The 24,313-nt window shown below is 47.3% G+C and overlaps 3 protein-coding genes across 8 annotated transcripts in view; 2 read left to right on the top strand and 1 right to left on the bottom strand.

Annotated features, from left to right (window-relative positions):
- The window catches only part of snx25 (sorting nexin 25), a 29,030-nt gene extending 17,607 nt beyond the window's left edge, over window positions 1-11,423 (top strand). The window contains exons 10-19 of the mRNA XM_064342097.1: window positions 181-339; window positions 833-964; window positions 2,349-2,489; window positions 2,813-2,926; window positions 5,547-5,708; window positions 6,179-6,296; window positions 7,382-7,448; window positions 8,811-8,992; window positions 10,091-10,191; window positions 10,707-11,423. Coding sequence (XP_064198167.1) covers window positions 181-339; window positions 833-964; window positions 2,349-2,489; window positions 2,813-2,926; window positions 5,547-5,708; window positions 6,179-6,296; window positions 7,382-7,448; window positions 8,811-8,992; window positions 10,091-10,191; window positions 10,707-10,772 — 1,242 coding nt within the window. The 3' untranslated portion in view covers window positions 10,773-11,423. The remainder of the gene's footprint in view (window positions 1-180; window positions 340-832; window positions 965-2,348; window positions 2,490-2,812; window positions 2,927-5,546; window positions 5,709-6,178; window positions 6,297-7,381; window positions 7,449-8,810; window positions 8,993-10,090; window positions 10,192-10,706) is intronic.
- Window positions 11,424-11,427: 4 nt separating this feature from the next.
- Window positions 11,428-17,683, bottom strand: lrp2bp (LRP2 binding protein). 3 transcript variants are annotated; one of them, XM_064345090.1, is made up of 9 exons: window positions 17,431-17,683; window positions 17,181-17,296; window positions 16,378-16,487; window positions 15,607-15,720; window positions 15,033-15,175; window positions 14,578-14,683; window positions 13,906-14,129; window positions 12,452-12,623; window positions 11,428-11,934 (listed from the first exon to the last, which is right to left on the bottom strand). In XM_064345090.1, exons 2-9 carry the CDS (start codon window positions 17,281-17,283, stop codon window positions 11,869-11,871), a joined length of 1,038 nt encoding a protein of 345 aa, XP_064201160.1. In that variant the 5' UTR covers window positions 17,284-17,296; window positions 17,431-17,683; the 3' UTR covers window positions 11,428-11,868. The 3 variants fall into 3 exon arrangements, with proteins under 3 accessions (XP_064201160.1, XP_064201163.1, XP_064201161.1); XM_064345093.1 differs by having other exon boundaries at window positions 16,378-16,484; XM_064345091.1 differs by lacking the exon at window positions 17,431-17,683 and having other exon boundaries at window positions 17,181-17,350.
- A 109-nt stretch (window positions 17,684-17,792) lies between these two features.
- cfap96 (cilia and flagella associated protein 96) lies at window positions 17,793-22,509 on the top strand. Of its 4 annotated transcripts, none has more exons than XM_064345089.1 (8): window positions 17,793-18,339; window positions 18,762-18,880; window positions 19,155-19,374; window positions 20,026-20,163; window positions 20,257-20,332; window positions 20,462-20,641; window positions 21,174-21,346; window positions 21,675-22,509. In XM_064345089.1, exons 2-8 carry the CDS (start codon window positions 18,784-18,786, stop codon window positions 21,724-21,726), a joined length of 936 nt encoding a protein of 311 aa, XP_064201159.1. In that variant the 5' UTR covers window positions 17,793-18,339; window positions 18,762-18,783; the 3' UTR covers window positions 21,727-22,509. The 4 variants fall into 4 exon arrangements, with proteins under 4 accessions (XP_064201159.1, XP_064201158.1, XP_064201157.1 ...); XM_064345088.1 differs by having other exon boundaries at window positions 17,794-18,284; window positions 18,720-18,880; XM_064345087.1 differs by having other exon boundaries at window positions 17,794-18,339; window positions 18,720-18,880.
- Window positions 22,510-24,313: the final 1,804 nt, after the last annotated feature.

The raw sequence follows: 24,313 nt of genomic DNA, 5'->3' as shown, positions 1-24,313 counted from the left end.
GTTTAAAATCAGGTCTTTGGTATTATTGATGCATACTGTCTGTGGAGAGTCATTGGGCTTTACCACAGCAGAGCTATGGGGTGATCTCGTTTAAAATCAGGTCTTCGGTATTATTGATGCATACTGTCTGTGGAGAGTCGTTGGGATTTACCAACAGCTCTCCCCCTCTCTGAGCGCCAGGCCGTCGAGGGCAGGGAGGAGGTTCTGGACGAGGGAAGCACAGCCATTAACGAGCAGGCCAGCTACGCCGCCAACAAGCTGCACCAGCTGTACGACAAACTGGAGTACAAACGCAACGCCCTGGGCTCCATACAGAACGCCCCCAAACCTGACAAAAAGGTACATCCTGTGCCCCAGTGTCCCCCCCGACCCCCAAGCTGTTAGCATACAGAACACATTGCTGATGGCGACGCATAGTGCATCTCTGTTCCTCTGTGTCTGCGTGTCTCTTGTGTGGCCTGTTTCATTGGGGTGAACATGCAGTTCAGTGGAGAAGTCTTTCTAAGATTCGTCCCCAAGGTTGTTTTTCTTGTTGTCCATTCCTTCATAGCTCCTCTTTGCATTCAGTACAGGAAGTGTGTAGTGTACTGAAACCCTACTGACATTATTAACATTCACCCTCAGGCAAAACACCTTTTTAATATTAATACTGTCTATGTACTGACAAGGTACCATTAAGCAGTCGCATATCATAGGTCACTGGGCATCGCTGATTTGATCTTTCACTCTGATTCCTGAAAATCCCGATAGCCGATGCTTCCTGATGTTTTCCGATGTTTACGAGCGGGAGGCGGAGTCCCTGCTTTTAAAGCGCGCGCGTCTCGTCTTGCAGATCGTGTCCCAGCTGAAGGAGGAGATCGCGGCGATGGAGAAGGAGCACAGCGATCTGCAGGAGCACATCTCGCGCACAGACTGGTGGTGCGAGAACCTGGGCGTCTGGAGGGCCACCATCAGCGGCACGGAGGTGGGTCTGTCCTCCAGGGCCTCGGCCCGTGGGCTTCCCCGCCCTGAGAGAGGGTCAACGTTCCTTATTGCTCCTCATCGCAGGCTAAACGCCGCGGGAGCCGGTGTAGTCGTGGGCTACGCTGTAGACCACGGCCGCTTAACCCTGTTCATGAAGATATAGCGTCCTGTAGGGTTGCATTTCAACCCTAATTTGGCTAACCCGATTCTACTGATGAGCAGCTCAGTGAGATCTCTAACAGTTGAACGAGGTGTGCTTTGTCAGGGTTGGATTGAAAACCTACCGGATGGTAGATCTCCGGGAACAGGGTTGGGCAGCGCTGCTGTGGACCATGGATACTCAAATCTGTCTGTCGAATCCAAAAATCCAGCCCTGGTTTTCTTTTCTCCCAGGTAATCAACTGAACAGTTGGTGCTACTGCTTGGCCAGACTGTATTTACACCTGACTCCCAGGTAAAGGGAGGGTGGAAAACGAGCAATACTTGGCCCTCGGGGACCGTGGTTTCAGTAGGCTGTGATTTCAGTAGGCTTCAGTAGGCTGTGTTGGGGATTTTGTCTAGCTCTGAGTAGGGCAGTCACCATAAGGCCATCATGTTTGATGAGGGTGACATGCTGCTCAAACCCTCCCCTCCAGCAGATTCTTTGGAATCATTACCTTTCTTCTGTCACAGTGGCAGATGTTAATGAGACGAGAAGTTCTCTAAATCTCTCGAGCACGATTGGCCTTTTACGCCCCGTCTCTGTGAAACCGGTGAGAGGCGGAGGAAATGAACAGATGACTCCTTCCGCACTTTTTCCTTCTGGCGGCACAGTGTGAGGGCAGGGAATTAGTTTCAGGGCGAGAGGAAAAACATCGGCCTTCAGGAAGGGCTCGGAGGAAAACCGGAAATCCTGAGATGGATCTGGAGCTGGGCTGCCCAGCCCTACTCCTGGAGATCTGCCATCCTGTATGTTTTCACTCCAACCCTAATTTGGCATACCTGACTCTACCAATTAACAGCTCAACGAGATCTCTAGCTGTTGAATGAGGTGTGCTTTGTTGAGGTTTGAATCGGACCCTACAGGATGGTAGATCTCCAGGAGCAGGGTTGGGCACCCCTGGCCTTGGCGTGCAATGAGACAGAGAGAGAGAGAGAGATGTGTGCCATTTTTCTTTTTTTATAGTACGAATTGGCATCTGTGATATGTGAGCCAATTCGTGGGTGGAAGCGACACACGGCAGGGCTTTTACTTTCTGACCCCTGGACTTTCCACCTCCGCTGAACAGGCTTCTCATTAATTTGCCTGCCTGTCAAAAAGCAGTCACCGCTCACGAGGGTCATGTGACCGAAACGGGGAGCTGGCGGGTGGCGCTGCGCGGGCTGAGTGCGACTGCGTTCCACAGGCCGCCGAGGAGAACGGGGAGCAGATGGCGTGCTACGCGGTGACCGTGACCCTGCTGGGGGGCGACGACTCGGACAGCAACCGCTGGACGGTCAGCAGGAAGCTGAGCGAGTTCCAGGCGCTGCACAGGAAGCTGACGGAGGTAAGCGCTTCGCCAGCGCGCCGCCCGCGGGTCCCGCCGCTGCAAAGCCCGTCCACCTCCGCTTCCGGACTGTTCTAATCAGCGTTCGAGCGCTGCCGCTTCAAAGGCCGCCGGCGTTTATTAGTCGCCGTAACAACGAAGCCAGCCCAGAGGTTGTGTCGCCATGGAGATGGGACTGAGTCACCGTGCTCACCATATGTTACCGTGAATACTAATTGAAAAGAGGAGTGTTACCTGCCACGTTCTTTGAAGCTGTGCTCCCTCTCATTTTTTTTTTTTGTCCTCTTTCTGTCTCCGTCTGTCTTTTTTTTTGGTCTGTGCAGTGCTTCCCCTCCTTGAAAAAGGTCCAGCTGCCCTCCATCAGCAAACTGCCGTTCAAGTCCGTGGACCAGAAATTTCTGGAGAAGTCCAAAAACCAGCTCAACACCTTCCTGCAGGTGAGACACTCACCCATAATGATCACGGTGATCAGTGGTATGGCGGAGATGCTTAATTCAGCTTCTCTGCTCTGTGTTTAATTATTTTATAGCTGAAGTGAAGCCTTTCATGTTGTTAACCAAAGCCAATTTACCTTGACGTGGTGTAGTGTACTGATTCACCCTGAGGAGTCGATTCATCCAACGGTGTATTTTGAGACACTAATGACATATGCGTCCATAGCAATTAGTTTAATGACGTCGACTGTGGGCGGCCTATTTAAATGTCACTCAGAGTGACTGAGTTTGACTCAACCGACAGCAGACAAACCCGGCCCACAAATCGGGGGAGTGTTCAGTCAGAGCGGCTAAGGAGTTGGTCTTGTAACCTAAAGGTCGCCGGTTCGATTCCCCGGTAGGACACTGCCGTTGTACCCTCGAGCAAGGCACTTAACCTGCATTGCTCCAGTATATATCCAGCTGTATAATTGGATACAATGCAAGTCGCTCTGGATAAGAGCGTCTGCTAAATGCTGTAATGTAATGTACTGTGTTCAGTCGTGTAAAAGGAGAAAGAAATAAATTTTAAAAAATCTTCTCTGTGGAATTAAGAGTTCTTAATTAAAGAGCCTAATAAGAATTTGCCTGGTTTACATCCTCCCCAACAACACCTCTGAGAACAGATGTGGCTGAAAATGTGAGGATTGTGAAAAATAAATAAATTTGTTGAAGAAGCTTTATGAAAGGTGTGAAGACACAAGGAGGTGTGCAAAAGAATATTGATTAGAATAAAGCTCCTGCAGTGGAGAGCCTGTCCTCGGGGACTTGCCGCTGAACATTTCTCTGCCTCCTGAAATTATGAATTATGGATATTTCCCCACGGGGGGATTAATAAAGCACATTCAGAAAGGATTTCAGGTTTCACAGATGAAATTTCCTCTCATATTAAATTAGCCTTTATGTCTAGCCGTCAGCTAATAACCGATTGACAGTTTTTGCACCATTGGATACGCCTGCCGAGATTTTGTAGAAGTAGGGGGTGTGGGTCTCTTCCGGTGGGGTTGTCATGACCACCAGAGGCGGGTGGCTGGAGCTTTTTCCAAGCGCTCGATTAGCACCACTGGCACCATCGAGCGTGTACACCTGCCAGGGGTACGGCCTGTGCCTGTTATGGGCTGAGCGGAGGGGACCGTCGCGGTTTAGGGGGTCACCCCTTCATCTGCCTGAGGCCGTGGCGGGCCGGGGTACGCTGCCGGCGGTTTGGGCTGCGGCCCGGGCCAGTCCTGTCAGCCTGTAATGAGGGCTAGAGGGGATTAGCCGAACCCTCCAGAGAGCACAGACCACCGGGGACCCAGCCAGGCACAGACGCATAGCTGGCCTGCAGATCCACCGACCCAGCCAGGCACAGACACATAGCTGGCCTGCACATCCACTGACCCAGCCAGGCACAGATGCATAGCTGGGACCCTGCCAGGCACAGGCTCATAGCTAACCTGCAGATCCACCGACCCAGCCAGGTACAGACACATAGCTGGCCTGCACATCCACTGACCCAGCCAGGTACAGACACATAGCTGGGACCCTGCCAGGCACAGGCGCATAGCTAACCTGCAGATCCACTGACCCAGCCAGGTACAGACACATAGCTGGCCTGCACATCCACTGACCCAGCCAGGTACAGACACATAGCTGGCCTGCAGATCCACTGACCCAGCCAGGTACAGACACATAGCTGGCCTGCAGACCCGCTCACGGCGAAGGCGTTGGGCTGCCTGCCAGGGGGGAGCGGATGATGTCTGCTCCTGATACTGCCGGCTGTCCTCAGGCGCTCTGCTGTCAGTTAGGAGAGTGCTAAACCTGCAGCAGAGCACGGCCCCCTTTCCCTGTCACTGCCCGTCACTGCCGCCGCGCTCCTGCCAGAGCAGCTGCCGAGGCGACGTGCACGCTCACACGTCCCCTCCTTTCAGACGCACGTGCACACACGCACACACACAGTCACACACACGCAGAGTGAGTCACACTGCCACAAGCATACAGCCACACACACACACACACACACACATAGTCACACACACACGCATAGTGACTCACACTACCACAAGCATACAGCCACACACACACACACACAGTCACACACACACGCATAGTGACTCACACTACCAAAAGCATACAGCCACACACACACACTCACACACACACACACACACACACACACAGTCACACACACACGCAGAGTGACTCACACTGCCACAAGCATACAGCCATACACACACACACACACACACACACACAGTCACACACACACGCAGAGTGACTCACACTGCCACAAGCATACAGTCACACACACACACACACACACACACAGTACCCAAGTACGGTGCGTATTCTGCATACACAGTAGCCTATTCCAGGTTTAGTGCCAGAAGCTGCACTCAGGCTGAACACTCATTTCCTAAATGAATATTGAATTCTGAATATTGTCTTTCTGCACATCTCTGTGGCTCAAGACTGAAGAGAAAGCCATTCGACCGAAGGCCACTTCGGCTGCACGTTGGCAGAAAGATGTTCTCTGCAGGTGGAATCGTGGGAAGGCAGTACGGGTCCCTGATTGGTTAGCGCACGTTTTTTTCTCCCGTTTCAGAAAATGCTGAAGGACGATCGAATGTGCCAGAGCGAGGCCCTCTACGCCTTCCTCAGCCCCTCCCCCGAGCACCTCAAGGTCATGGACATCCAGAAGAAGTCCTCCTTCTCCCTGGCCTCCTTCCTGGAGAGGCTGCCCGGAGACTTCTTCTCTCACCCGGAGGTGAGGAGCAGGAGAGGGGTCTCTCTGAAACACTGACTCTCTTAATGACAGAGTACACACACTGACACTGCTATGAGCGTTCACTCAGTCAGACAACACCCACTTTCAGAGAGAACGCATGCATACACTAACATTTAGAGACAGAGAATGTGCACACTCAGAATACAAACATGTTTACACACAAACGGTATGAGACATAAACATACAGCAAGCTTTTCTGGAGCAGGTGGATGGTGTGTGTGTGCGTGTGCATGCGCGAGTGCGAGTACTGTACGTGTGTGTGTATATACTGTATTGTAGGTGTGCATGTTTGTGTGTATGTGTGTGTGTGTGTGTGTGTGTGTGTGTGTGTGTGAGAGAGACACACAGGGAGGCAGCAGTATGATGTGCTGGTGCATTGTGGGAGAATGTGTGCGTTAAGCTGCACAGCTGGACTCCTCCTCTGTGCTCTCTGTCCCCGCCCACCGCAGGAGGAGGGGGAGGACGACAGCGACCTGTCCGACTACGGCGAGGAGGCGGACGGGAAGAGGGACGCCCTGGCCGAGCCCTGCTTCATGCTCATCGGGGAGATCTTCGAGCTGAGGGGCAGTGAGTACAGGCCTCCGCACGGGTCCTCACAATGTTCACCAGGCCTGCTTGTGTTTCATTAACACATTTCAGCAACCTTTCTGACTTGTGGAAAAGGTCCCTGGTAGCGTTCAGGAGCTACAGAAAGCTCGGTGCAGGTTCAGGGCTAGTGATTAGGCCTGTCCATTTACTAACTTTTCCATTACGAACTAAAAGGCAAATATGATCGTACATCTGAGATGCTTTATGAACACAAGGCCTAGATGTTGTTCGTAGAAGTGGTCAACTTAATCTATGTACCTAAAATCCACCTAAAAACACTGCCAACAGAAAACTGTCTCTCAGTGTTAGAAGCTATATTATATCACTGTACATATGCTTAATGATTTTGCTGCCAGATTTATTTAGCGTGTGAATGAAAGGGAGCTGGATTAGCGAGTGTATCAATAAACGTCTTCCTTGTTCGTCAGACAGCGGGGACAGGGAAGGCCCAATTAAGCCCCCCCCTTTGTTCTTTTCATTTGGGTCGTTTCTCTGGGCTTTATCACCATGTTCTGATGTCTCTGTAGTAAGCCCCTGTTCCCCCGGCTCCCCCCCAGTGTAGCAGGATTAATCCTCTCCGTTTGACTTCCTGCCTGCCGGGAGCGGTCATGTGACGCGCGACTCCTGGCGCTAATGTCTGTGCTAATGACCCGGTGGAGATGGTGTACGACAACGAGGCAGCGCGTTTCCCAGCCGCTCGCGTTTAGATAAATCCGCCCCGTCAAAAAAAGCTGCCCTTCGCCAAATTACATCAGCCGAACTGTGTGCAGTGCAAGATAAGAAAATAAAATAAATCTTTTATTGCAGTAAAAGACTGGGAAGGCAACAGAGGAAAATGTATTAAATCGAGCGGTGGCTGCGCTTTCGCGTGCTGAAGGCCTAATTGCCTGAGGCAGAGACTGGCTCACTTTATAAATGTTTGTACTGTGTATTTGTAGCTTCGCTATCAGCTGTTTTTTAGGCTTTTTGTATTGAAATAAACCCGCAGATGGGATTCATCGTGAGAGGATTCCACTGACTGACTGACTGACTTGACTGTGCCTCTTTGTGTCCCTCCGTCTCAGTGTTCAAGTGGGTGAGGAAGACGCTGATTGCACTAGTCCAGGTCACGTTCGGACGGACCATAAACAAGTAAGCATCACCGTCCCTGAGGGCGTGGTTTGGAGTGAAAATGCTGTTTTGAGTTCCTACGCCAAAGCTCTCCATCAGTGCAGGTTGGGGTCCTATTGGGGAGTTTTTTCTCGCCACCGTTTGAGGGTTTTCTCCCCACTGCAAGTTTTTTACCTTATGTACCTGCTATCTGAGGGTTGAGGCCTGGTGTTTTCTCTGTCTGTTCTTTTTGCTCTGTCTTTTCCCTTGCTACTCTGTAAAGCGTCTTTGTGACGGTCCGGGCTCTGTAAAAGGCGCTATACAAATAAAATTTAATCGAGTTGAAATTGAATCCCTGGATTTATCGATTCTAGTTGCGGTCTTCATGAAGACTTCAGCCATTATGAAGAGGGAACACCCAGTTCATTATTTTAGTACATTTCCCCTTTATTTAACCTGGCTGGGGACCCTGTTTCTGTGCTGAAATTTCCATGTCGAGTGCCGCAAATCAATCAATCAAATCCGTGTGAATGGAAAGGAGCGTGTGCGTAAATGGCTCCAGCGCTCTTTGTTTTTAACGCTGTCTCGTTTACGTGATGCATGGTAATTGTTGTCGCCCCCGGGCACCACGCCAAGGTCTACGGCGTCTTTCTCCCTCTGGAACAGAGTCTTGAGAAAAAGAGACTCGACCGGAGGTCATTGCCGCAAGAACTGTGGCACCGTAACGGCTTGTTCCGACGCCTCAGACGCACGCTAATTTCTCCGCCCTGTGATTAGCATTTATCACTGGATGATGATAGCTTGCCCCGTTGTTTACAGTTGCTGATGGCCTCTTTGCAAAGGATTTTGCTCTGCGATGTTAAAAGCTTATTGCGGCCTTTGGAGTAATCGTGTTTTCACGGTGACGCTCCTTCCGTTTCTACCGCTTGTTCGTTACGCGACCTGTCAACCTTGGTCGCCGAACAGAGCAAAGGATCTCAGACACTTGCTGCTCTGTCTGGCTGTGTTTATTTTGCGCGCGGGTAACCAGAATCTGTTTTTCATCAGGAATACTAATGTGGAGTTTTATCCTGATGTATAATGTCATCTATTGAGCATCCACTGCAGCAGAGCTGCACAGTTCAGGGGTCAGATGTCAAGCCAGGTGTTTCTTCCACCCATAAACTCAGCCAGCTGAATTCACTAATTAGTTCTACCTTCTGGCTGAAGAATAGTGCTGATTGGCAAATCCAGGTGACTGGAACAAAATACTTGTTCATTCCAACTCTAACAAAGCACACCGTATTCAACAGCTAGGAATTTCGTTGAGCTGCTAATTTACTTTCTGACCCTGGATTTTGCACCTCTGCACCACACCGCGCTTATGTTGCGGTCTCATCTCAGAGCCCTGTTCCCCATCCTCAGGCAGATTCGGGACACGGTGCACTGGATCTTCAGCGAGCAGATGCTGGTGTACTACATCAACGTTTTCCGCGACGCCTTCTGGCCCGGCGGGAAGCTGGCGCCGGCCGCCGCCGCGCGGTCGGAGGCCGAGTGTCAGGAGACCAAGGAGCGGGCGCAACAGAAGCTGCTGGACAACGTCCCAGGTACGGCGGACACGGTGGCATAGTGGTTAGCACTGTCGCCTCGCAGCAAGAAGGTCGTGGGTTCGAATCGGAGTTTGCGTGTTCTCCCCGTGTTCGCGTGGGTTTACTCCGGGTACTCCGGTTTCCTCCCACACTCAAAGACGTGCATGTTAGGTGCGCTCCTGCAGGTGCCCTTGACCAAGGCACTGGCCTCAGAACTGGAGTTGGTCCCCGGGCGCAGCACAAGGAGCACCACTGCTCCTAAGTAACTAGGATGGGTCAAATGCACAGGACAAATTACCCCACGGGGTTCAATAAAAGTATATCTTCTTCTTCTAACGCCCTCTCTGTCCACACCTGGATCTTCCACTCTCGCCGTCCGCCCGCCTCGCTGTCTGTGCCGAATTTAAAAACACGGCGCTTCGCGGATCTTCGCCGATCCCGCGAAGCGACGACCTGCGTGGGAGAGAGAACGAGGTGCGCCGGGAGCCGTTTTAACGTTGAACGACGGGCGCGTCGTTCCGCCGCTGGCCTTCCGCTTTAATTAAAACTAATTACCCTCAGAACTAATTGGGGGGAAATTGGAGTGGGGTTGACAGCACAACAAGAGAGAGTAATTAGGTATGCTGCTCATCGTGTTCCCCTCCATCGATGCTTTCAACTGCTTCCAATACTGTACAGTCAGCATGGACCCACGCATTGTCAATGAGAACCTTCCTGAAGGCATTCACAGATACATTTCACAGCAGTATAAATATAATGCAGTATCTGAATCCTGATAAATGGGAAAACATTCAAATCTTTCAGCTATTGCAATATATTATACTGCTGTGAAATGTATTTGTCACTACATTCAGGTAAGTTTTTATTAACGATGCGTGGGTCCATGCTGACTGTCCAGTTACAACATCTTGTTAATATATTTCACTGTACATTCAGTATATTCCATTTCTATAATGGAGCGGACAGCCATGATGTGTGCAAACACATAATGAAGGCAGTCAAAGCTGGCTTTCCTTAGCGGTGTTTTAATGCTGTGTTCCATTGAAATGTGCTCCACATTCTGAATCCTGGTGTGGAGATTCAGAGGTTTAAGATGGGCACATGTCCTTCTGTCAGATGCACTACAGAACCTCGTTGGACACCAGAATGGTCGATACGGCATCATCAAGGTGTTCAACGCTCTACAGGAAGTCAGTGCCAACAAGCATCTCCTCTATGTGAGTGTGCATCGCTAATGCTGTCTTGTTAGCTGGCTCGCTAATGTCGTTATAAAACTAAATCATCAATATAAATTGATACGCCACCAGGAATTATGTGAATCGTCATACACCAGTGGTTCCCAACCCTGTTCCTGAAGATCTACTGTCCTATAGGTTTTCATTTCAACCCTAAGCAACCCTTAGCAGCTCATTAGGATCTCTAGCTGTTGTAAGTGTGCCTTGTTAGAAATGAAAACCTACAGGAAGGCAGATCTCCTGGAACAGGGTTGGGAACCACTGCCATAAATCGTTAGGCATTGTTAACCAATCAAAAAAGATCTGGCAATATATTTCTCTGCTTTAACACCAGCACAATTATATTGTAAGGATAATACTTAAATACTTCTTTGTCTATAATGGGCTTTCTTGTCATCCTTTCCCTGTCATTAGCAGACTTCCTGTTCCTGTGAACAGTATGTAAGGCATTGTGAGCCGTCTAAAAAGCACATCATTTTGTCCCGGCTTCATTTCAGATCCTCCTGGAGATGTTCCTCAGAGAGCTGTGTCCTGAACTCAGTGCAGAGCTGGAGCAGACCTGAGCGGCCCGTTCCACGTCCGTTCTCCCGACAGACACTGCACAGTCTGGGCCCGTATAATTCAATCCAGCTCATCGCGTTAGGAGTGCTGCTCCAGGATCCAGGTTTTCCCTCAACACCTTCCCGACTTCATCCGGCCAAACCGATCCTAGATCAGCACTCCTGCTCTGACTATGTCTGATGAATGTGGTCCTGGGTGTGGTCTTACTGTATAGAGAAATCAGCGAGTTTCTTTGACCCCCCCCCCCCCCCCCCCCGGATACACCACTATCTGAACGCACTTGATGATGTGGCTCTCAGAATCTGGGGCAATGGGCTTAAGACTTCATTTGAAAGGTCCTCTGGTTCATTTGCCTGAAAACAGATTTAACTGCCAATGTCTGTTGTGGAGTGCCAGTTTTTTGTTTTCGGGCCTGGGTGGGCCTTTATTTATTGTGAATAGTTGTGGAATTATGAATGTTGTAAGTGAAAGATGTCCACAGACCTCTGAACATTCCTTAAACTTTTTTTTTTTTTTGGTGTCCATTAAAAGGCTTTATTGTGCAATACGTCATGTAAAGTCATTGTGACTATTTTATTGTTGAATAGGAATAGATTTTTATTTTTACCAAAGATAGTTTAGAGAATTTATAAGCAATAAATTGCCAAAGCGTATCTACATTTTGTTCATTTTTATTTATGGACACATTTTTTATTAATATAAAATGGTACAATCAGGGAATGTTTATATCACAAAGATCTTATCAGCACAACGCTTATACAAAAAATAAAAATAAAAAGGCCCGACACCTCATACAGTACATTAAAATAGGACTATTCATATGTCGTTAGCATACCATTGCAGCATATGGTCAGGACAGAGGTACACACGTTTACAGTGCAGCATTAATACAAGAAAAATTATGAAAGGCTTTCAAATTGGTATTGTAGCTTAGATAATATACACAACTATAACCCTAAAAAGGTATCGTCTTTGTCACATATTAACCTGACCTCATTTGGCAGAGTAAGGCTACATTCAGTTTAGGAATGACATGGCACGATAAATGTAGATGTAGCGTGTCATACATTTAAATCTTCCTGAAGATGGCGTCCTCGTCTACATCCTCTCGTAGGTGACGTCCGTCTGTAGCTCCTTGCACACTTCGTGGTTGAGCTGAGCCGCCTGTGAGGAGTCGTAGCGAGAGGTGAGAGGCGAGATTACACCCGTGTGATTCAGTTACCCTCAGCGCCGCGGAAATCTGACTGCGCGGGGTCGCGGAACTGGACCCTGCTACTCCCAGGATTCTTTTTGACGTGCGTGCTCATGATTGTGAAGGCCGTCGAACGTGTTGCGCTTTGAATACATGAAGCCGACTCAGGCTGGTGGAGTCTGGCTGTAGCCCCTCCCACCGTAGCCCCGCCCACCCTCATACCACTGACTTGCAGGCTGGCGGAGTCTGGCTGTAGCCCCGCCCACCGTAGCCCCGCCCACCCTCATACCACCGACTTGCAGAGTACCTGCAGTTCTCTGGTCCGAACACCCAAACCCCACGCACCCTGTATAGCACACCTGATGTAAAACTGAGTCCAGGCTGCTCCCAGCTAACAGCAGCGAAGCTGAGCTCGTCGAAGGTAGCCGTTTCCGGGTTGGCGGCGCGGTCCGTAGTGCGGGACAGGTGTGCGCAGGTGCGAGAGCTCACCTTTGAGAAGTAGCGCTTGGCCTCCTCCGTGTCCTGCTGGGCCCCCTTCCCCAGCTGCAGGCAGCGCGCGTAGTAGAACATCGCCATGGCGATGCCCTTACTGATGTACTCGGGCAGGCACTCGGTGTTCCTCGCTATTGCACCGATGTCCTCCTGGCCGTATTCGGAAATCCTGTTTCCAACATAAGACTCTGTGAGTCCATTGGGTCCTAAGACTCCGGGATTGGCTGTTGTGGTATTAGTTGATGGTTGTGTCGCCCTATCAGCATTGACAGTGTGGCTTTTTGGTGCGCAACGTGTTCGCCTTACTTGTGGCAACACTGTTTGATATTCTGAAATGAACACTGTGTGAAACCATTTATGCCCAGTGTCTTTAGAGAGAGAGAGCAGTTCATGCATACATCATGTGCATGTACACCAATGTCAGTGTGTGTGTGTGTGTGTGTGCGTGTGCAGCATCCATAGGCATTTATCTCCGAGTGAGTATTATATTATTATTACACTATATTTTCAAAACAGATCATGCATATTTATAGCCGTCTCATTTTCCTGGAATTGCTCTGCTTCTAAATATGTAACCAGCCCCCCTGTTTCAGCCAAATTTAAATTTCCATTTCCACTGAACAAAAAAAAAAAAAAAAAAAAAGAACTTCCACATGCATTATGTATCCAATAGAAGGTTTCGGGCCTCAATTATGTCCAGATAACCACAGTAATCACAGAAAGTGAGTCACTCCTAAACACAACTCGCCAAAACCGGCACTCGGCAAAGCAATTAATGTGCCACAGCTAATTAATCTCATTAACGGGGGGGATGCGTGATGACTCATGGCACACACAACGGCTATGACGGTGTTAGCGTCTGAACCGTTAATGAGTGTCATGTACCCTCAGCGCTGCACACACAACGCCGCTTCACTAGCGGGGACGTCGTGTGTTTACGCTGCGGCGGGTGGGAAGGTGGGCCATCGTACTGTTGGCCGGACCGGGGGGGTGGGGGGGGGGGGGGGGGGGGGGGTGAGGGGAGGATGGGGGCCCTAAATGCTGTTTTACTGGGCGTGGCCTTGTCTGTCGCGTTCCGAGCTAACGGCCTCCTCTCCAGCGCCCCCTCTCTGCGGTTGGGCGCGTTTGATTGGCGTGCCGCTGTTTTTCGCCGCAGGCGCTAGTCTGGTGCTGCCGAGGCATCGCCGTGGGCAACTGGGGAACTGAACTGTGTGTGAGGAGCAGATTGTGTGAGTTGTTGACGACGCTTTGCAGTATGACATCACAGTGATTATTACATTTCCAGCGAGGTCAATATGTACTGAAAACCGGCCCAGCATTTCCTTCCTGTCCTCTTTGATTAATCTGATGTATAATCAAAGGGGTGAGAACAGGTTTATAGCCGCCTCTACGCCACAGTTGCATTCTGGGACGGGTCACACGTAACGATTGGGGCCTGCCCGGTGCTGTACCTCTTGGCGAGGGCCGTGGCGTTGGAGTAGAGTTTGCGGCTGTAGTAGAAGGCCACCAGGTGGCCCGTGGCGTAGACGTTGCCCCTCTCCGACGCCTCCTTCAGGCAGAGCAGGGCGGACTGGTGGTCCTTCTGAATGCCGAGCCCGTACAGGTACATGACCCCCAGCGCGCCCTGCGACTCCAGGCTCCCGTTCCCACAAGCCTCGGAGTGCCAGAAGAACGCCTGGAGCCGAAAGAACACAGACGCTCGGTACCGCCCAACAAAACCGTACCGCTCTTATTATTTTTAAATGTAAATCAGGTTCAGCCTTGTTAAAAAATTAAAACATAAAAGGTGTATAGCAGGCTAGTGTGAACATGTTTAAATTATAAATAATAGTCTAAGAATGTAAAGATTTGTTGCTTATTTTTCTTCAAACATCCTCGGTTAACTTTTTAAATACATATAGAGGTTCGTTTTTATTGGTAGCCTACACCAGACAGCCTTTCTTGTTCTGTTTCGTAGGAAATTATTTAAAAATACAAATCAAGTTCATGGCTTCATGATCTTCATCAAGCCTTAAAGGTGCCGTGTCTTTATCGCAGCTGTATACAGGCAGGATTAATCCACGTCTTTATCAAACAAACAAAAAAAAAGAGGTTCTTTACATTTTGCTGACCGGCAAACGCACCTTTTTGAGATCCGGCGTGTCCGGGTGGGAGTAGAAGAGGCCCAGGGAGCTCTGAGCCTTCACGCTGCCACTGGGGCTTCCGTCCTCTGCAGCAAGGAGCCAATACCTGGGGAGGAGGTGGGCGGAGTCACACTAACGCAAGCGTGCGATTGGAGGGAATTCCAGCTTGGCCCCAGCCTGGTTTTAAAGCGTTTTTGGGAGATGGTCAAGCTGGCATCAAGATGGCTGAGATATCAGCCGTGCTGGCAAGATCATGTCCAGCCGGTGGGCCAGCTAGGTACAGACAAGGGACCATCCACCAAATCCCAGACGGTATCCAGCTGGAGCAGAAGCCGGTTGCCGTGAGATTCCATCTTAAGCTGGGAGCTGGCATTTCCACCGTGGTTTACACACAGCACTGCGAAGAGGAGCACCGCCGACGTTTTCCCCGAACGGGTACAGGTACAGGTACGTACCTCTCGGCCTCCTCCCGGGAGGGGCGGACCCCGTACCCCTCCAGGTACGCCGCCCCGAGGTTGAACAGCGCGCACTGTTTCACGGAGGTCGCCTCAGGGTCGTTGCTACTGGCAACCCGCTTCATGTACTCCACTGCCTTCGACTGTCCAGGCCAAAAACAAGACGTGACAAATGTCATCTAATTTGCGGCCCCAAAACAGCGTGACAAAGAAAATCTCATTACCGAAAACCATAATCTCAAAAGCCTGTGTACAGAGTTTGTTTCTATAGTAGGTGAAGACACCATAGTGTCATAGATGTTACAGATAGATGGTTATTATCTCATTGTCATTTTTTTCGTACACTCCAGGTCACAATTTATGCATGCTGCAGGTTATTCCCTGTATTTCACATCCACTGTTGCTTATTTTCAGGAAAACATAATTCCCCCAATGAGTCATTTTGACAGAGAAGATGTAAGGGATTTGTTGTAAGCTGCGAGGGGGGTTGGTATTTGTACTGAGGGAGAAGCCCATGGCTTCTGTGCGCATGTATTAACTGTGACAAGCAAACGGCCGAACGCACAGTACTCACCAGGTCCACACTGGTGCCCAGGCCATCAAAGTACATCACTGCAAGCTGGTAGAGGGCCTTGGAGTCCGTGTCTTTTATGCTGTCAAATATTTCTTCGGCTTTTGCGTACTGACACTGGAGCGGAAAAGGAAGGTTAAAAAAATGTGCCACTGTTCGAGAGAATTCCAATGCAACACTACCATTTGCATGAAGTTACTGAATCTGAAAGGTGCCAAATGGTTTCACATAGTGGCATATAAAGCAAATATGCTGATATCACTGTATTGGCAGTGCACGACTTTTATAAATTACTGTATTTACGTGAAGCTGCCATCATTGGATATTGATTCTTGTGGCGACAGGGATTAACCAGCTTAGAAGTCTAACCACTTTGTTGCCATGTCAGACAATATCACAATCTTGGTTTTCTTGATATTAGTGACATAGTGGTTCATTCTGACATTTTTTCCCCCACTTCTATCTGTCTATCTGTCACAGCTACTGATTCCTGGCATGTATCCTAGGCAGCCATGAATAATAAATGAATCAAACTGATGCCAGAAAGATTTAATCAAACGCCCAGAAAGTATTTCCCCTGTTTTAGTATCCTGGGCCATACACTCATGAATACAGATTGATGAATAGAGTGTTTTTGGGCAGCGTTTGGTATACTGATGTGATTTGGGACTTGGTATACAGTGCTCCGTCGGCGTATTTGTGACCTCGCCGTCCTTCAGATCCGCGAAGTAGGCCAGTAAAAAGCAGCAGGGGCGAGGGAACGGCAGTTTTTACCTCCTCGTAGTAGAGCTGTCCCAGGAGAAAAACGGCCTGCTCATCTCCGCGGTCAGCCCTGCTCTTCAAGAAGACCTCCGCCTTCCCCACCAAGCTGCCGCTGTCCGCTGCTTCAGCATCAACGGTATTTATAATCACTATCGAGTACACATTATCTGCTTCGTCAGTGTCAATTTCAGGCCTGTTCGATCACGTGCGTGCCACTCTCAATTGTAAATGATCCGTGAACAGCTCTGCACTCCGGAGTGGCTGCTATGTTAAGAGTAAAGGTGTCTGAAGTTATTGAACATAAGCCGTATAAAATAACTGTGAAGGAGCTGTGTGTGTGGGGGGGATGACATTTTATACATACTGTATATTTTACTGTAATGAGTCCCATGTATCAACTTCAATAATCTAATAAGCAACTCTAACGTTATCATCTCTAAATAATCTTTGAATGATGTGGTTCGTCACATGTAGCATCTTGTAACACTTGAGCGTTGCTTAGGATACGTTACTAAAGTGGGTCGGGGAATCTTATGATCACAAGCCCAAAATATCGTAGAAAAGACGCATAAACCCAGCGCCTCCATAAGTATCAGAACAATGACATCTGCAGGCCACTCAGAGAATTGGCTAAAGTTACGCACTTATTATAGCTGTCCGCAAACTCACTAAATTACGAACAGAGGGTATAGTAATAGACCCAAAGTTACCTGGCTACATGACTGCTATCTGAGGTCATTACCGTAGTTATCCAGTTATATTTACTTTCAGGTGCCAAGTTAGCTTTCTATTTTGATAAATGTGTTGCTTTGTACCTGTGTCACCGAGTGTTACATCCCCGTAGACATTTGAGATGGCATTAATCAACCGTCCTGATTTAAGATTCTCTCTTGAATTGGTTTCAAAATCCGATTCCATTCCTTTTCAGAACCTAGAAAAGGACGGCAAAACAACGTGAGACAACGAACTTGAGTATGACATGCTAAATCCAGTCGTCTCAATGTGTTGGCAGGACAATGTAATCCAAATAAAAATGTATACGTTAGATTTAGTTTTCATAGCTACCTCTCATGAATACAATTTTTGCCTGTTGAACATCCCTTGGTAATCTGTCATGCCCTTGCACAAGCGTTGCACTCACAAACGCGTCCGCCGTTGCCTGGTGAGTTTTTCCATGACAACCACAAACAATCGTTCACACAATGGCAACCGTGCATCGTACGCACTGGCGTAAATTTGATCATTCTAGATTCGCAAATGGTAATTTATTTGTCCTTGTCCATTGCCTTGGTTGTATAGTATTTTGTTGTCTCTTGTTATATAATTAAGTAAAATGGTGGCAGAAAATAAGTTAGTCTGCTGCGCACATCCCTACGAAAAAGGCATGTCTGTACTCTCGCCAGATTGTAAGAAATACTATAAAGCTAGCATTATGTGGCTTGCATGCAGCGTTGTAGATAAATTGTAATTATTGGCAGGAGAATCTGGCAAATGACAGCAAATGCTGAAAAAACTTTTTGCTGCAATAGTCTGTTCGCTGAGGATATATAGTTGAAGGTCTGAGCTTGAATGTGCAGCATAGCAACCCAAAATATTACAATAGTCTACATAGGCCTACAGTAATTACTATCACTTACAAATAAAGAAACCATTAAGAACTACAACTTCCACAATGCACTACGAACCGACATCCGAGACAGCATTATTATGATTCACAGGGAGTACGTTAGCCTACGTTATGCTGATGTAAAAACCCGCAATTTCAGACTTGTATCTTTCCAAATTCGATCTCGGCTGTACATTTTGAAATGTTTTGTTTTCCTGTCAGAAACAGTAATGGGCTTTGCACTACGATTTCGTGTGCGACTACATTTCCACCGCCCCTTTGACGTCAGCTGATCACCATGCCGGAATCCAAGGTAACACGCTGTATACAATTCCCGAATGGGTCCTACTCTTATCAGCACGTAGCTGGTAAGTACACTAACTTAGAATGTTTCCAGTCTAGAAATTAGGCTGTAATTTAAGCAAATTCAAGCAAAGTAATCTCAAAGTAATCTCTGCATTTTTAAAGCAATGAAAATGATGGAGATGAAACAAAGATAAATGTTCATTTTGCAATTAAAACTTTTATTTTCATATAATATTTATATAAAACTAAAGCGCAATGAAGATGCTTCGTATTTTTCTGTTGTGTATTTTCAGTTTTATTCAAGGAGGTAAACATGTAACATTTTATGTGAAATATTATCCCAAACATATTTCACAGGATAAATAAAACAAATTTTTGAAGTAGGGTAAGCAAGCATGTAGGAATTAATTGAGCGTTGTTTTTCTGCTTTCTTTTTCTGTAGAAATACCAGCGGAGCTAAGAATCTTTTTGTTTCCGTGTTCAGTAGTATCATCGGTCTGATAAATATGCCTCCGGAAGGGAAGACTGATATGGACCGCGTGGGTCTATTTAAAGAGATGGGCTACATCACCATCGGGGACAAGTACACCACGAATACTTCCAGTATGTTCATTTATGATTAAATAGCCAAAGAGAAGACAGACGTATACGTTATCTGTATATGTAAATCAAATATAAATGATTCAATGTGTGAGCGTGATCTGTAGAACATCCAGTAGAGAAAAATAGAACAGTCCAGTATGACCATAATCTATAGCCTACACGTGCATTATAGGGTTAAAAGATCAAGACTCCTTTAAAATGATATTCTGAGAATAGACACTTGAAAATGACCTGAGGATTTCACAGCTATTTTTATTTACGATGTATTTTTAAGGACCTTTCAATGAATCGGCTCATAAAAGCAAACAGATGATTGTCAGCAGTCCGAAGAAGAAGTCGGGGCTGCAGGTGGGCTACTTTGACGCTCAGTTCAAAAGGATCTTTGAGAAGGAGGCCAGCACGGACCCCATCAAGCTCCGCAGGCAGTACCGGATGCAACAGGCCCAAAAGAACATCGGGAAGGCCTTTCTGCCCACCAACGGTGAAAAGAAACCGTAAGACTGTACCCCGCGACCTCTCACAAAACGCGCAGCCGTTTGTGGGAACCGGCCTGTCTGAGAGTTCAGCCAGTGAGGTTGCGAAAGTTACTTTTGATATGTGTCTGTGAGATCATTGTGTGCGTGTAATTATCATATTGGACGTATAGCAACCTTTGTTGACGTGGAAATGAGCAACTGGATTCAGTTTCAGTAACAATGCAGATATAATGGGCAGTGGTGCAGCCTGTGAGTTTGGCAGACATGCATGCAAGTCTGTCATCTGAACCAATGCTTTTTTATCCACAGAGAACAGATGAATGCATGGCCACACACACACAAGGCAACATAGTGCATTTGAAATATGATATCAGTGTGGTTAGATGTTGTATTTGAATAAAGGAACATAAAATGAACGATTAGAACACTTTCCGTGTTACCACAAGTTTCCAGCGATATGATCCGATCCTCCTGAATAAGACGTCTGCCAAGACTTTGTAATTCTATTAACAGTTCCAGGCTTTTTGAGACTCACCTATGGCTGCCAAGAAATAGGAGTGCTTTCTGTTATTAGTTAAAGTGAACAGGCACAAGAAAATAGAGGCATGATATTATGCAGCTTTCCAGCTCTTGAGATATGCTACAGCTGCTTGACTCTGTGTGTTGAAGGTCAGGCATTGGCAGCTACTACGGGACCCTGGGTGGACCTGTGCAGGCCATGAGCACACTAAAGCTTCCAAAGAAACCTTACACATCACCAGGAAAAAATATCCTAACTAGCCCCCCTAAAAAAGGAAGCGGATATGGGTATGTTATATGTATTTATTTTCTTCCTTACAGTGTGCTGCTTTTCATTTTTGACTGAGAGCATTTGTTTACATTATTTTCTTTAAATGTCAGATATCCGAATGTTACCCTGTCGAAAATTGATTCATACTCCTCAGAGCCCTATGACAGAGCAAGAGAGATGATGAAGGTAAGCTTGAGTTTCTGGAACAATCCCTCATAGTTATCACTCTATATCGCAGTTTGTTTGCGGTCGCTATTGATTTTAACCGGGTGGGGACCATTGAATTTTAACCGGGTGGGGACCATTGTTTTTCAGAAGGAGATAGTCTCAGACAGGACCAGGATGAAAGGAGGGCCCTTTCGTTTGAATCTCCACCCCAAGGACTGTTTCGACAACAATCCTTACAGGCTGGAGAAGGCCTTGCCTCCTGTGAAGCAGTCCGAGGGAAAGAAGGACCACGTGGTTCCGTTCAAACCGAGCTCGCCCAGCAAAAAGGTGAGAGCTTCCTGTGAATGGGTCAAAGGTTACACTCTCTGCTGGTTTCTGGGATGTCCTTTGTGGTGACCTAGTGATCGTTTGTAACGAAGTTTAAGCCATGAAAGAATTAGCTATGCTTGAAGCGTCTTCCACCCATTATCTGGACCTGCTTATTCCTGGGCAGGGTCGCGGGGGGGTGCTGGAGCCAATCCCAGCGTGCATTGGGCGAGAGGCGGGAATACACCCTGGACCGGTCGCCAATCTATCGGAGGGCGCACGCACTATTCACTCACCATTCACTCACACCTATAGGCAATTTAGATCCTCCGATTAGCCTACGTGCATGTGGACTTTGGACTGTGGGAGGAACCTGGAGTACCCAGAGACAAAAACCCACACAGTCACGGGGAGAGCATGCAAACCCCACACAGAAAGGGGATGGCCCGGGCCCAACCGGGGATTCGAACCCAGGACCTTCTTGTAGTGCGACAGTGCTACCCACTGCGTCACCTTTCCGCCCCTGAAGCCTCTTGTGTTCTCTTTATTCCAGATTGGGGGCATGAAGGCTGGGACCTTCGGAACGTACCCTTCCCATTCTGCAGACCCCTACGTCCCCAGGCGCTCCAAGTCCGTCAGCACCAGTAAGGATGGAAAGATATTCCACCCGTCTCCTGGGCCAAAGAGCATGCCCGTGACGAGCATCCTCAACATGAATGTCAGAAAGTAAGACCTGTATCCCGGCAACCGCACCATCCCGTAGTTAGGAGGTGGTCCAATGCCACAAATCCAGCGAATTTTTTTTTTCAGTTTACGTGAAGAGAATCCACTATAGATTGTTACAGGATTGTCATGTCTCTGGAAAAAGAAAAGCCATTTTTACAACCTTGCCTTCTTGCTTGGCACCACACTAGCCATTTTTTTGTTGTTGTTTTGTTTTTAAAGAACATTTTCAGTTTAGCAATTTTTATGAAAAAAGTACTGTTGACATCTGTTGTGAGAATAGCCGTTGTCTGATTTCTTAATTCATCCCTTTGTTCTTTTTGATTTTCAGAGTGATTAATTCTGCAAACTACACAGCGGCACCATCTGTGATGGCATACTAACAACCAAACTTGCCTGGAGAACAGACACAGGCATGTTCATTGTTGCATTTCCCCCAGAGCAATTCTGTTCAGCTCACTCTGGCCAAACACACAAGCTCACCCTTCTCTGCACAGGAACTTGTTCCTGAAATATCATGGGCTCCCAAGGACATGGAAAACCTGATGTGGCTTTAGATAGATAGAGTAAGGATATCTTCGATTGAAAAATACTGTCATCTCATTAATGAAACTTATGAAACACTGATAAATCAAAATAATGCCTCTTCTATTTTTAGTAAAGAGAAGTGATTATGAGATGACACCTCTTTTGAAAAATGCAGTTCTTAAAACCAGTGGGAAGTGAGTCAACATTGAAGTATTTACATCAGATTTGTGCCACACATAGCTAAACATTTGGCATATGCACTTAATTTTACCTTAACTTTTGAAAGCTTGTGAATATTATATCATCAGTTCAGGATGTTACTTATAAAATCTTTCATTTATTCAAAGCAAATACATTGAATCCATACTGTAACTTGAAAATCTTGCGAACAATGCTAGAGAACTAAAATGTTCTTTGTTTCAATGCACTCCTCCTTTTTGTTACACTTTGTTGTGGTATACATACAAGCAATGTGTTTGTGTTTGAAATTCTGCATGGGACATTTTTGAGAAAAGCTTTTTTGAGAAAGAAGAACACCACTGTGTGCAGTAAGGAAAAATAATGAATTATTCAGATTATTGATTAATGGTGGCTACCTACTTACAGTGCAGGCTGGAAATAAACAAACTAGCACAATATGTACTGTATTGCTATGCTGTATGTACTATGCAATCTGTGCTGTGTGTGTGTGTGTGTGTGCGCATGTGGGTGCGCATGAGTGTGTGTGTGCGTGTTTGTGTGCGTGTGTGAGTGCGCGTGCGCGTGCGTGTGTGTGCGTACGTGCGTGTGCATGTGTGTGTGTGTGAGTACATGCGTGTGTGCGTACGTGTGTGTGTGTGTGTGTGTGTGAGTGCAGGCGTGTGTGTGTGTGTTGTGTGTGTGTGTGTGTGTGTGTGTGTGTGTGTGTGGGTAACTACTCTGCTGTCTTACTGTCCCATACAATAAAATGTAAAGTCAGTGTAACCATGCAACAGATGCATTTACAAATGTAATATAGTTCAGCAACTACACAACTCAGAACACATTCATGTATCATTTTAAAACCATTATTCGGATTTGAAGTTGAATTGGCTGAAGTGTGAATTTTAGCACTTTGACAAAATGAACTGTGCCTAAAAGGGACCTTCAAATGCTTTCTTGAAGCATCTCGCCTGCATCTCATTTGTCCGACTGGGAGAGATGCCTTTATGAACAGCAATGGCGGTTATCTTATTCTAGTTTTGTTCAACTGCAGCTGTGGCTTCTTAAGAGCACTGCTATTGCTAAGACGATTAGCAGTGTGAGTCTTCTAGCCGTTAGCCCTCTATACAGTATTGTAGCACCCTCAGGGGCTACGAAAGCCCAACCCGAGATCAGCTTGATGACCGTGTGCCAGTCCCATTAATCTTTAATGGGCTTAAATTATTAATGGGCGTTGCCAAGGTCATCCGTCACAAATAGAGTCACCCTTTGCCCTATTGACAAATTAACCGCAGGCATCTTGGACTCCCTTTGACATGGGATCCGGCCATGTTTTTTGAGAGGAGGAAATCTGGCATCCGCTCAAAATGAGAGCAACCGGCGTGCAGGGAAGGATATGGAAAGTAGGCTGCAGTTGTGGGCAGTTATTTTTCACTGTAATGGTGCACTCTTTATGGGCTACGAGGCTGGGGCAGTTATAGCCTTTGCCTGCTAAAAAGGGCACGGCTCATTTTTGTAAGGGTTCACACCTGGTGTCAGTATGTAGACTCGATAAAGTTAATTTCTCTCATTACAGAGCCTTAAGAAGTACATTCATTGGAGATTTTGAAGACGAGTATGTATTATTTGTTAAATGCTCTGTTTTATTTGGCACCAGGTGACACTTGGTGGCTCACAGACGCAGAAACTAAACCTGTAGTAGTGCATTTTACAATTCACAAAATTATTAAACACTATATTCCACTATACGTTATAGGCCATTAATGTGGGTGTTTTTGTCATTTGAATTTCAATTGCTCTGTAATGTCATCTTGTTCTACATGGATCGGGTCTAAGGGCTTAGACTGTCCTTGATGTTGATACTTATTTGGCCCCTGGTGACTGCACTGTGGTGGCTCGCTGCTCCTAAGGACGAGTCAAATGCAGAGGGCAAGTGACCCCCATCTGGTTCAATGAAGTGTATCTTTGTTTAAGTCCAGCACCACAACACCTGGTTCAACTAACTGGTCTTCAGTCGAGACCTTGATAAGTAGAATCAGACGGCTGAAACAAAAACCTGTGCCCACACCAGCAATTGTTTGGTAAGACTAGACACCCCTGCATTAAACCGATCTTCTAAAGTTTACGATTACTTACAGCTCTGCTCCAAGTGCTTATCATGACCATCTGTGTAGCAAAGATAAAGCTCTCAGTATCTTCAGTGTGAATTGTGTTGCTGACAGGGGAGGCATTTAAAATCCTCAAAGGTAATTATTTTCTCAT

This window comes from Anguilla rostrata, chromosome 7 (genome assembly GCF_018555375.3).
Source record: "Anguilla rostrata isolate EN2019 chromosome 7, ASM1855537v3, whole genome shotgun sequence".
In the NCBI taxonomy this organism is placed as follows: Eukaryota; Metazoa; Chordata; class Actinopteri; order Anguilliformes; family Anguillidae; genus Anguilla; species Anguilla rostrata.
Note: the sequence above shows the minus strand (reverse complement) of the source record. Positions and strands in the feature narration are given on the sequence as shown.